Consider the following 12,739-nt stretch of genomic DNA (forward strand, 5'->3'; position numbering starts at 1 on the left):
GGGGCAAAGGGATGGAGGGAGGCTACAGAGGGGAGGATAGCTGGCAGAGTTCAGGACCCAGGGCTGGCAGAGGGACAGAGAGTGAGAGGATTGCAGCATTAAGCTGTTTCGTGGAGCAATGTTTCAGCTGTTAGCTTTGTCACTCACAGATACTGATGGAGAGGAAAGGAGGGGGCTAAGGGGGTAGGACAGAGGGAGATGATACATGCCTTGTAATTTGAGAGAAAAAAACTTCTATGTGAAGCATTAATTGGGAGACAGCTTGTCAGGCCACTTAGACACAGTGAATCCAGAATTCCTGTTGATTGAAATGGAATCCCTGTTCCATGGAAAGAATTTACTGAGTATGTCAGAGAGAGAGCAGGAGAGAGAGAGAGTGAGAGAGAGAGAGAGGGACAGATGAGTCTGAGTAAAGAGAGAGAGATGGGTGGAGGAATATGGGCTATTATAGACAGATAGACTGACAGGTCGAACGCTTCGGAACATTAACACTGACAGCCAGCAAAAGGAAGAGGGTGACACAGAGGGAGAGAGAGAGTGTTTCAAATGCTTTACCATTGCAGTACATGCATATTTGCATTGAGAACAAGCAGGAGAAGAATTTGGAGGAACAGTAAGAGAGTGGGCAAGGGAGGGGGGAGGCTGACAGTATTAAAGTTATCTGAGAGACAGACAGCAAGAGGCACTCCTCAGTCTGAGATATAAAGCTATATCTGTATGGAAATAAGGGAGATGCGCTTGAGGAATATTTGAGATTTATATGTCAAAAAAGGTGCACAGCTGAAATAACAGTTACTGCTGGAGAAAACACAGATAGACACAGAGAAAATACAAGCAATAAAAATTAGCGCACAGATGTAGGCAGGAATAAAGGCAGTGGCAGGTGAAGCAGTGCAACTGAAAGAAACAGACTTTCAAATTTGAGAAACATCCATAATGACAGTAAGTGGACTTTTTAACAGATTTTGAAAATTGTTACAAAGAATGATGCACAGTAAAAGTAAGATGGAAGGGGAAAGAGAAGAATTATTTACCATGAGTGAAATGTACAGCACGGTTTGTGTTATCATGGTTTAATGATCTGCATTGTTATTACTTAACCTGAGAGGAGTACGGCACGCTCATCCGGATAATACTTTATTGGTTGGAATTTCAGCCTTTGGTGTTTATTTCTGCTGTCCTTGCTTGTCTTAATCAAATTATAGTAAGCATCTGCAGTGGCAAATAGCGATTCCATTGCCAGGGGGATCTGATGACAAATAACGCATTAACTAATAATCGCTGAGGGTTAGAAGGACATTTGAATGACAGTTACGTGATGTACAGTAGCAGTAACTAGTTGTGTAGTGTATAACATGCAGTTTCTTATTATGTGTTGTTATTCGTGCATAAGGCATAAAAGCAAAGGTATCGTTGGGAGACTGATGTGAGAATTTCCTCTACAAAAATAACAGCAATAACAAGAGGATAACAGAAAATTTTGGTAAATAACTAATGAAGACCCAAAATACCAAGGGTCTTTTATTAATCTTTGACCACAATAGAGTAACATTACTGAAAATGCAATATCCACTATCAAGAATGTCTCCATTAGTGATGTTACAAGATTGCTCTCATTCTCAGTGCACACCACAGATGCTGGTTTGCATTCAAATTGTGAACTTAATTAAATTGAATCTAATTCTGTGGTACTAATTTGTTTTCACAGGCCACAATTTGACAACAACTGTTTAGAGTTGTTAAATCCAGATGAATATTAAGTTAGCAAGCCAATCACAGGCAATTATTTAAGAGCTCAGTCATAATTCTCAGTTATAAAGAAACAGGCAAACTCCACATGTACCTGCGACCAGGGATGAGAAACATTGGTTTAAACATTGATTTAAATGATGCTTTCAATCACTTTAAAAGTAATCATGGACAGTTTTATAAAACCGAATTAATATTAATCAAATCACTGTCTTTACATAGCCTGTTAATATGAGATATTATTTATATCTCTGAAAATAATTACTTCATATCTAGATTCATTGGGATTTTAGTCACTGGTGGAATTACCAAGTTTGTGCCAAATGGTTAAACCCCAACAAGAATTGTTAATGCAATAACATTTCTTGGATGTGAATAACTCACAATGTAGAGACCAAAGGAAATCACACACTTATCAAGGATGGAGTAAAACTTCTCTTTTACCAACAAGATCGCTATTATCTCACTAAATCTTATAGATTTCTTAGCACGATAATATATAGGTACTAACTCTTGTTATGTGTGCTACACTAGAAATAAACTTCCTTGCAAACATCAAACTAATACATACAGAATTTGAATTTATCATTGTGCCATTAAATTCATTTTGGATTACAGCCTATTTTCTTATAGTGCTGCACACTTCACTGAAGAGAACCACATTCATCCAGGAAGATGTAATACTTGCAGCCAGTTGATTCTTAAAAGCGGAGTAAAAAATGAATTGGTAAAATGGCATTTTTTATAAATAATGTTTAAATTTAATTGAGATATGTCCCTAAATGAATTATTGAAATGTGGAGTGAGACATATAGAGCAATATTTTTATGCAATCTTTCCTTACTTAAATTGAATAATAATTATATGGCTCACATTCATTATTTTGGAGTGTCACCATGGAAATATCTGCTACTGTATAAGCTAAGATACTATGGCATAGTAAATATCCTTCACTAAATTTTGACAAGCATAAAAAAGTGTCTCATGTTAATTACTTTTGAGTGTTTCTGTTGTAATTACCACTGTGTAATACGGTATGAGGCGATCAGAGAATGGTCAAGTGTGACACACATGTAAGGAATGTATGTAAGTAATTTGTGAGGGGAAAAAAATACAGCCAAATGTAAATTCACAAAACATTTATCCTAAATCCATTTCTTGCATGACAAAAAGGTGATTGATTTTTCCCCTCTTAAATAAGCAAATACAACACATCAACATTTACAATTTTTAAACATCACACTGTGATAGGGATGATGCACTTAAACTCAAAATTCTTGCCCAATATTATCGCATAAATATCACATAGACGTAGCAGCATCATTGATATCGTGAGTACAATTGTCACTGAAATTACGCGCATGATCAGTTCAAACTCTCCCTTCCAGGCGGCTACGCAGCAACTAGATGAGCTGTGTTATCTGACAGCCCAGTCTCTGACATCACTGGAAACGTCAGACCACTTTCAGATCATCAAGCTACTGGGCGAGGGGTCGTATGGCAAGGTCATGCTGGCAGTTCACAGGAAGAGAGGTCAGTATAAGACATCTCCCAACACACTTATTGCTGTTGTTAATACAATGCGGTCAATATATTGCAGTATCCACTCCATCAATATATGGGGCTGTGTCTTTCAGGTACTCCCATGGCCTTGAAATTCTTCCCACGTGGATCCACCTCGCTTCTCTCCTTCCTGCGCGAATACAACCTGTCTCTTACTTTTTGTACCCATCCGTCTCTCACGAGAGCGCTGGGAATCGTCTTCTCTACTCCATCGTACTACATCTTCGCTCAGCAGGCGGGGCTCTACGGGGACCTCTACGATGTCATTGTCGGAGAGGTCTGTGGTAGCAAACACACTACAGGCTTTGGTATATTAATGTCCCGTGGCACTTTAGGTTGGGTTCCACCATTAATAGTCACATGGTAAAAATGGGTAGTGATATTTTCACTGTAGGCTGATATTTGGGGACCTTAATCAATGCTCTTGAGAGTTGTGAGTTTCCAAAGGATTTCCATAGCACTCATAGCATTTGGTTTCACTGGTGACTGAACCATACCAGCATGGGAATTTTAAGTATACAGAAAACTGTCTTTCAAGTTTTAGATGTTAAACAATTCAACTCCCATGAGATCTTGGGACACCATGGGAAATGTAGTCCCTGACTCCTCCCTGTCTCTCTCTCTGTAGGAGCCTATGTCAGAGGAATGTGTGCAGCGAGTGGTGTCCCAGCTGAGCGGAGCCATCTCCCACCTCCACTCCCTGGGCTTTGTCCATAGAGACATCAAGCCGGAGAACATCTTTCTGTGGGACAAAGCCTGCCGCTGGGTCAAACTGGGCGACTTTGGGCTGGCTAGACCCCAGGGAACCCTGGTCCGGGCGGTGTGGTATGACTCTCCATACTGTGTTCCGGAGGTGGAGGTGGCAAAGGAGAAGGAAGAAAAGGTGGACAGGGAGGACACGGTGGGAGACGGTGACAGCAGGGACTCCGCGAAGAGAGAGGGTGACGAAGTAGAGGAGAACAAGAAGAAGAAGAAAAAGAAGAAGAAGAAGGAGGTCATTTGGATCTCAGTGGAGCCTAGCATTGACAGCTGGGCTCTGGGGATCCTGATATACTGCATGCTGACTGGATGCTTCCCTTGGGAGGAGAGCACCTCCGATGACCCGGGTTACAGGCAATACAAGGAGTGGTTCGAAAGGCAGACAGACAGCGAGGAAGGAAGCAGCTCCGGCACACAGGGAGAATGGAGAGAGACAGAGAACCTGAAGGGGAAAAGAGAGGACATCATGCGTCTGGGGGAGGGAAAGAGAGAGACCGGTGAAAACGGGGAGCTTGACCCCAATCCAATCGCCCCCCAGTTTGAGGTCTTCAGCCCTCTGGCGCTCTCTCTGTTCCGGCAGCTGCTGAACCCCAAACCAGAGCACCGGGCTGGGCCGGACGAGGCCCTGGGGTACCTGGGCGGGGCCTGGCTACTTGAAACAGAGAAAGAGGAAAAGAGACGTATAAGGGAAGCAGAGGAGGAAGCAAGGAAAATACGAGAGGGAGGGGGAGTGGGGGAGGAGAAGGAGAGGGAAGGTAGAGGAGAGAGATAAAAGTGGGGAGATACAAGAAGAAAAATTTAAGGGAAAATTAACAGGAGTTATATGGGAGTCAGCAGACTGTGTTGAAAAATATCTGTGTTACCCTATTTTGTATTTGTCTATATTGCGGATATATTCATGGAATATATTGTTGGAACTGATTCCACTGCTTTCTTATATAATGATTTCACACTATAAGCTCTATTTTTTACATATTACAGTTTTAATATTCTCTATTATTCAGAGGTATTTTTGTGGAAAAGTAGGGATGCACATAATATGAGGCACTTAATGTTTATAAATGTTTACACAATATGCAAATAAAGTGAAATCTATTTCCCTTGGTGTAATGCATACCTTTACTTTCTAAATACTTTGGTTTATGAAAAACAAATTTAGAAGGGCAATTATTATATTATATGAAATGTTTGAACTGATCGTAAATTTAGGGACACAGCTGGAATGATGGAACTATAAAAGAAGTGGAGATGAACTAGAGAAGAATTTCTAGTTTCAGTACTCAGGTTCAAGTGACATTGTTGCTGACGAACAATGCCAGCTGGAGTAGAATTGCGTCAGAACCGGACTGAGGCAGATTGGAGGTGTCAACTGAAATTAAAAAGCAAAAAGGGGGCCTAACCCCCCCCCCCACCCCACTCATTGTGAGGCCCATGTTAACCTCTGTTGAGCTCCACTCCAGATGGATTTAAAAATAGCCTTCACACTGTCTATTTACACCGCCAGCACATCATCACCTTCTGTCCTATCTCTCCCACCCTATCGAAGCACAAAAAACACCGTGCTGCCTGCTCGTTCAGCACATACACACCAGCGCTAACTCCTTCTCTTACGCACTCTCTCGTGTCGTGCCCATGCAAACGCAACTTTAGTTTTCCAGCCAACCCACGCAGCGGGCTGCGTGCGATACCGAATCTGTGACAATCTTCTCTTTCACTTTTGCTCTTTTCCTCTGTGGGTCACTTCACCGTGGTGGTCTTTTTGCTCGTCTTCGATGGCGCGCTGCTTCAAAGAAAAGGAAAGTGGGGCACAAATAGGGTAAAAGACGAGAACCATCGATTGACAAAGTGTAACAGATGCAAAAGGACAGCCGACTGCCAAAGAGACAGACAGGGCAATAAATCTAGGCAGGAGCAAACACGGGCACAGAGATGGATAGATGGACAAACCGGGACACAGGGTGAGGTCAAGAGGGACAGAAGGACAGATGGATAGGTAGAAATGAAGAGATCAACCGAGGAGCGGCTGTAATATCTTCCTCACTGTAAACAGGCAAACAACACGGTCCGGCCTGGTTTTACTTCTCCAGCCAAGCTCATTACTCAGGCTCATTAAGAATGGACAGTTTAATTGCCTCATTAAGACTGGAAGGGTGGGCAGCTGAAATGCTGCATAGCTGAAATGAAGGCTTTTACTGCTTGGGCTGACGTCTGACGTATGACATTTCATACGATACAAGCCATCAAGACTGTGTGTGTGTGTGTGTGTGTGTGTGTGTGTGTGTGTATGTGCATGTGTGAAGGACTCCAAGGGACAGACAAACAAGGAAAGGTACAAAGAAAGGGGGAGAGAGGTTTTTTTTGGGGGGCGGAGTGAGGGAAAGGTGAGGGAGAAACAGAAGGAGAAACAGATGGTTTATCCGTTCCGCCAATAAACAGGTCTGGAGGTTATGCAGCGTTTATAGACTTACATTCCTCCCTTATCCCACCACCCCTCATCCTGTTCTGCCGCTGAGTGTGTGTGTACATGCCATGCTGTACAGCAGCAGCAGCTCCAAGCTCTCGCTCGTCCAAGGTCCCCCTATAATTACTTTCCATCTGGCTCAGTACCACCGACGGTTATATGATAGCTTCATCCAATACGACTTATACATTATGTTCACAACATTGACAGGAAGCCGATGTTACAGAAGCATTGAACAACATATAAAAATTTATTCACTTCACTTCCAGCAGTTTTACTGTGCGGACAAAAAAAAAAAAATTATAAACTTGTCATTAATATGAGCTGCAAAAGAGGTTTGTGCCTGAGATGCAGGTTACTTCAAACAGCAGCAATGAGTTGCAAGTTGAAGCGATTTAAACTCCTCATTGGGGAGTGTGCAAATCATTCATTTTACAGAAACAGGCAAAGAAGATTCCGACGAGAGCCACAGAACGAGACTACAGTGAAAGGGAGACGAGGTCATTCGACCAGCTTTTTAATTGGCAGTTGCTTCTCCAAAGTACAAGTAATTTATTGCATCTGCTAGGTATCCCCTAACACCCCCCCCCTCCCCAAATCTTGGAACATCATGTTTAGCACAGTGAACCTCTTCTCTCTCTGCCGCTCTTGCTACCTCCATCACTCAACATGTCATCAGATTTATTTACTGGCCTACATGGTCACTCTCATTACATTACGTTGCTGCACACATTGCAAAATCACGCAACCTTAATATGTCAAGTTTATGGGTGTCCGACACACTGGTGCATGAGAGAATGCAGGTGTAAATGACAGTTTGTCTGACTGGCCGTGACCATCTGTGCGGACACGCATACACTGAAAAAGAATTCACAGCATAAACTGGTAGGTCAAGCAAATCAAACCATTTTCATTTCCATTCAAGTCATCGGAAACCTGATGCAAGCCCTCCCCCTAGTGGCCATTACAAAGTACCACAGACACAATTCAATGCCGCTTAATTCCCGTAATCTTCCAGTACAAGGCTCAAAAGTCAAAACAATCCTGCTGTTTCCCCTAGAGTCTTTCCAAATCTGCCACGCTCTATTGCTTTACTCTCTTAGCTCATAAAATGTGAACTATACTAGAGTGTAAATGAGAGAACACAGACAGAAGCCTCCGAACTGGGGAAGGAGACAACTATGTGAAACCCATAGTACTTTTATTGATGTAAACTTCACCCCAACTCAGAAATAATTGTTGTGGAAATCCTACATTGCTACAATAAAGAGTTTATTCACCACATAACTGTTAATATCATTTAACAGTCAATTCCATTTTAATTATACTGTATGATTATGACTACCATAAGTGCTTTGCATATTTCCAGTGGTTTACTAGTTTATGGAATTAGATAAATCACTTGTAAACCACTTGCAAACAACCCCAAAAGTCATATCCATTATTATGATTATTGAAACCACAAGATCTTTTATGGTTTTACTATTGAGTGACCACAGATAATATGCTGAGAGAGCTGTTATAACGAATGTCAGAAAGACATTTGAATGTGTACTGTTACTCTGTATCACTACAGTGAATTGTCACAAGGAGTGGAGGTTTTCCAGACAAGCTGATCAAATTAATCTGGTTGAGAAAGTATAAATGTAAATGTTGCTCTGTGGCCTCAGCACATTTTTCGCAATATCTATCAATACAATTTATCCAGGATTTGTGAGGAGAAAGAAACGTCATCTTCCAGTTTCAGCTGGCCTACTGAATTCAGCAACAAACCAGATAGCAAGGTATGAGCCAAAAAAAATGTTATCTGTGAACACTTCTATGTTAAAAGAAATCTGTGAAACACATCCAATGAGAAACATCAATTAAAATTTCACTTAAATTTTCTGTACTGTGTGGACTAATGCTTTCTATAATATCCCCAGCTCAAACAAATATGGTTGAGTCCCCCAGGTTGAATTCCCTCCACACTGGGCTAGGAGCCAACAGAGATGTTGTTCCAGTGGAGACTGATAAACACAGTTGATTTCTGGCTTCTTAATGGAAGTACAGCCCCACGTTGCTCTTCATGCCAAGCTGTATTTCCTGGACCTTCCAGTGCTGCAAAATCAAACATCCAAATTACACTATTAAATACACATGCCTTACTTGAAATGTAGAAACTCTACATCATACCTGTTTAATTTTTTTATACTTGATTTGTTTGGCTTGTCTACAGAAAAAAAAAGTATTTTAAAATTGAGAAAAGAAAAGAAATTTATTTTAGAACTAGTCAGAGGAAATGAGACATCGGACTTCAGTCCAATGTAGGTTCAGTTTGGACTACAAACCGGCAAACTCACAGAAAGCAAAATGTTTCGTGCATTGTTTGCATTATGTGCATTTTTTTGATTCTCCTCTTTCAAAGTCAATAACACCTACCCATTTCTTTATAAGGGTCTCTTTCTTTCTCTCCCTGACCAACCAGCCTGCCACAAACAATTACCCCAGACTACTTGTAAGCATACCTTATAGGGTTACCTTATAGTCTAATGGGGTACAGAATACATTCAGTTCTTTGGTCAAACACAAACTGAGACATAACACTGAGACATAACACTGTAAAAAGCTAGTTTTCTTTGTCCAGAAAAATGATGTTTATCTACTATGTAAACATAGGTATTACGTCCATGTACATGCAATGTTAAAGTAAAAAATGTCAGTGTGTTCTACTTTCTGTTTTTATGTTTTTTTCAAACTGCTTCTAAAACGTATTCTTTTGTCGCTACCCTTATTTACAGTTTTACCTCTGTGCCAATGTTACCATCGCAAATCACTATATGCGTGTTACCAATCATGCCCCCTGACTAACAGGTATAAAAAAAAATACATTTTCCATAAGCTACATTCATCAGATCCTCAAAGAAAGGAATCCTGGTATTTGTAGTCCTTATTCACAGTGCAGTCTCTGGTGCTGCAGCAGAATAGAGGGGTGTGCAAAGCCTTTGCTGCAGATAGCACACCAGTAGGGGCTTTGGTTCATATGCACCTTCTCATGCACAGCTAGGTAAACCTCATCTTTAAAGCACCTGGTCCAAAAGGCACAGGCGAACGGATGCTGCTTGCTGTGAACCCTCTGGTGTTGGAGCAGAAGTGATGGGCGTACAAAGGCCTCTCCACACAGCTTGAGACAGAGAGAGGAGGGGAGGGATCTGACAGGATGACACATGCTGCACTCAAAAAACATTCTGTCCCCATAAAAGGGCTTACACAAGTATCACCCACTAATCCCATGTACTCCACGTTCCCCCCACGAGTCTACTTTCCCAGTGTAAATCTTCACTCACACACATTCTGCACACGCACACTGACAAACAACCAACCACTCTGCAATGACTGGAACTTGACCTAATGGTAAGACGGTACATGAAAGTTAATCAACGCAAGATCCTGTACATACACACATTTGTGTGGTCATTTAAGCAATACACTCACTCCCTTAATTCAAAACAAGTTACTATATTTAAAAAAAAATCAGTTTCGGGTTTTACGTAAAATCATAGCTAGTTTTCATACAGCTGAAACTTTCTCTTTCACAGAACCCTCCCATTCCAACAACCTATACAGAGCTCCAACTCAACCCTTTCTCCCACTGACCTGGCACCTATAGGGCCTCTCCCTGATGGGCGCCCTCTGGTGGATGATCAGGCAGGAGCTCTTCTTGAAGGCCTTTCTACAGGTGGCGCAGTGGAAGGACCTGGCGCTGGTGTGCACGAGCTCGTGACTGGCTAGGGCGTTGGACTGCCGGTGCTGCTGAAGGTTGGAAGACCGCTTGAAGGTCTTATGACAGACCTCTCAGCCAAAGGACTGCAACTTGGTGTGCACCGGCAGCATGGGATTTGAAGTCAGAGCCTGAAGGATGCACCACAGGCATTGCAGCAGAACGGCCGCCCCGGTGTTGCACACTGCACTGCGGCTCAGCAGCTCCCAGGCCCTCTTGAAGGACTTGGGGCAGAGAGAGCAGGGGGAGCACTTAGGAGGATGCAGGGGACAGGGCGTAGCAGAGTTATTCTTTCTGGAACAAAGGATGGAATCAGGCGTGGGAGCAAGCTCAAGTTTGGGGCTGGGGGTCAGGTCATGTTCATCATGTTCTGTTTGAAGACTATATAGCGTCACAGGTCATGCTTGAGTTGATACTGCTGTTAGACTGTACAAGGGATGGGCTTGGAAATTGGGTAGGATTAATGTTAACACTAATGTTGAGGGGGAGTGGCAATTTTGGACTGGACTGAGTAAAGCTCAGAGCACAGGAGGGTGTTTCACAGTTAGGGACCACTATACTCATGGGTTGGAGATGATGCAATGAGTTCACAAGGTGACGATATCTTAGTAGAATCAGAACTGTGATTCAAGAGAGACTCTTCACATTTAGTGTTAGGTTCTACAATGCTACGGCTCCGTGTCAAAGCACTGAACAAGGAGCTGCAGATGACAGGAGAGTCCGCAACCACTTCTTGATCCTCTGCCTTTCCTAAGTCTCACCCCAAGTCACCCTCTTCAGCTGTCTCTGTTCATCTACAACGCCCAGGTAATGCATTAGTTTAGCAGTGGCATATCTACCTGATACATTGATCAGCTGAACAAACCGCGTGTCATCCATCTATTTTTTCTTCTCTCCCTGTCTCCTTTATCCTTGCTCAATCACTCTGTTTCCCTTCCCCCCTTTTTCTTCATCACAATCACTCTTCACCTCCATCCCCATCCCCCCCCCCCCCCCCCCCCCACAGTTCCTCTGCATTCGGATCCTCAACCCACTCCCTCCTTTCCACAGTGTCCCTCCCTGCCTCCATCTTGCATGTCCGACCTCCACCCTCATCGCCCTCTCCGGCCCACACACTTTCTTCACTGGCTCATGATGTCTCCTTCTCTGCTTCACAGCTTTGAATCTCCTGCCCCGCCTCTCCTTCATCCCCCCGTTCCCCCTTCCTCTCTTTGGGAATGGGAATCAGATTTAGACTGGGTCTGGGAATGTAAAATGGTTGTTGGAATTCAAGTCTGATTGGGCATGTTATTCATTAGCCTTTGATCTGGAACAGGGCTGAGAGTGGAAAAGTACATTTGACTTATGACTGGTGTGAGAGTTTTACTGTAATTGGATATTTGACTTTGAACTGGGTTGGGGCAGGAACTGGGGGAAGTTGGTCCCGTGCAAAACGCCTCGCAGTTGCCCACGCTCTGAATTAGTTTCAGTTCTGTGTTTCAACTGCTGTTGAGCAGGGTGTGCAACACCTGCACTGCCGAAATGCCTGTGGTACTGTGTTGCGCTTGGTTGGACAGTAGTGCTCACATTGTCAAACGCTGCTTCATGAGCATGTGTTTGTTTTAGTGTTCTTGGCCTTGTTTGTGGTTTATATGGCGTCACAACTTCATGCACATCTTCCTGCAACTCTGACTCATCCAGCTGGAGGCTGACTTGTGGAGCTCTATTCATTGTGCTTTGTCCTGATTTTGCTGAGCATTGTGCAGGCCTGGTCCCAGTCTGATCTTTGTGTTGATAGGCTGTGGGTTTTGTCTGTTTGTGCAGTGTCTTGTGGTCACTTTTCCTTTTCAGTGACTCTCATCTCTGCTGACTCGCTCTGTGTCAGTGTCTCACTGTGTGTCAGCGTCCCGACTGACAGCTCTGTGGCTTGGCCTCTGGTCCCTGCAGCAACATAGCTTGGTGGCGCCGTGTTAAATCTCGATCGTGTCTGTGAAGTAACTTTTGCCTTCGGTTGCGCAATTGTGCTTGTGAGTGTTCGAGAAGGAGCATTTTACACCACTGTTGCTCCGCACGTCGATTTTTCTGAGTGAAGCCTTGCTCCCATTGTGGTTCTTTCAGTACTGATTCTTGATTTTTCTGCTCTTCCAATTTTTGCTCTTCCTGCGTATCTTTAGCAAAAACCTCCCCTCGACTCCGTCTTAAGGTTCTGTGCGATTGTTTCCTTATTCATTGCCTGCAATGTGCCATCTTCACTCAGGTACAAATACACTGGCAGTTTCAGATCTGGTTTTTGCTCATCCGGACCTGGCTGTGCTTCTTTCTATCATCCTACCTTTGTCTTTGGCTGCATTCTGCCCATTTCTCCCACCCCCCTGCTAAATGTAGCCCCCCGGGAGGACTCCTTCATTCTGTCTCTTCCCCTAGCATCTTTTACATCTTCAGGCCCTTCTTGTTCCTGCTCATTTTCT

General features: G+C 43.2%; 1 protein-coding gene across 1 annotated transcript; it reads left to right on the top strand.

Moving 5' to 3' along the window:
* The first annotated feature begins 430 nt into the window (after positions 1 to 430).
* Positions 431 to 4,843, top strand: sbk3 (SH3 domain binding kinase family, member 3). The gene is made up of 4 exons (XM_036538223.1): positions 431 to 942; positions 3,138 to 3,282; positions 3,387 to 3,589; positions 3,941 to 4,843. The coding sequence occupies exons 1-4, from the start codon at positions 937 to 939 to the stop codon at positions 4,841 to 4,843; spliced, it is 1,257 nt and encodes a 418-aa protein (XP_036394116.1). The 5' UTR covers positions 431 to 936.
* Positions 4,844 to 12,739: the final 7,896 nt, after the last annotated feature.

The sequence above is a fragment of the Megalops cyprinoides genome, chromosome 10 (genome assembly GCF_013368585.1).
Source record: "Megalops cyprinoides isolate fMegCyp1 chromosome 10, fMegCyp1.pri, whole genome shotgun sequence".
Classification (NCBI taxonomy): domain Eukaryota; kingdom Metazoa; phylum Chordata; class Actinopteri; order Elopiformes; family Megalopidae; genus Megalops; species Megalops cyprinoides.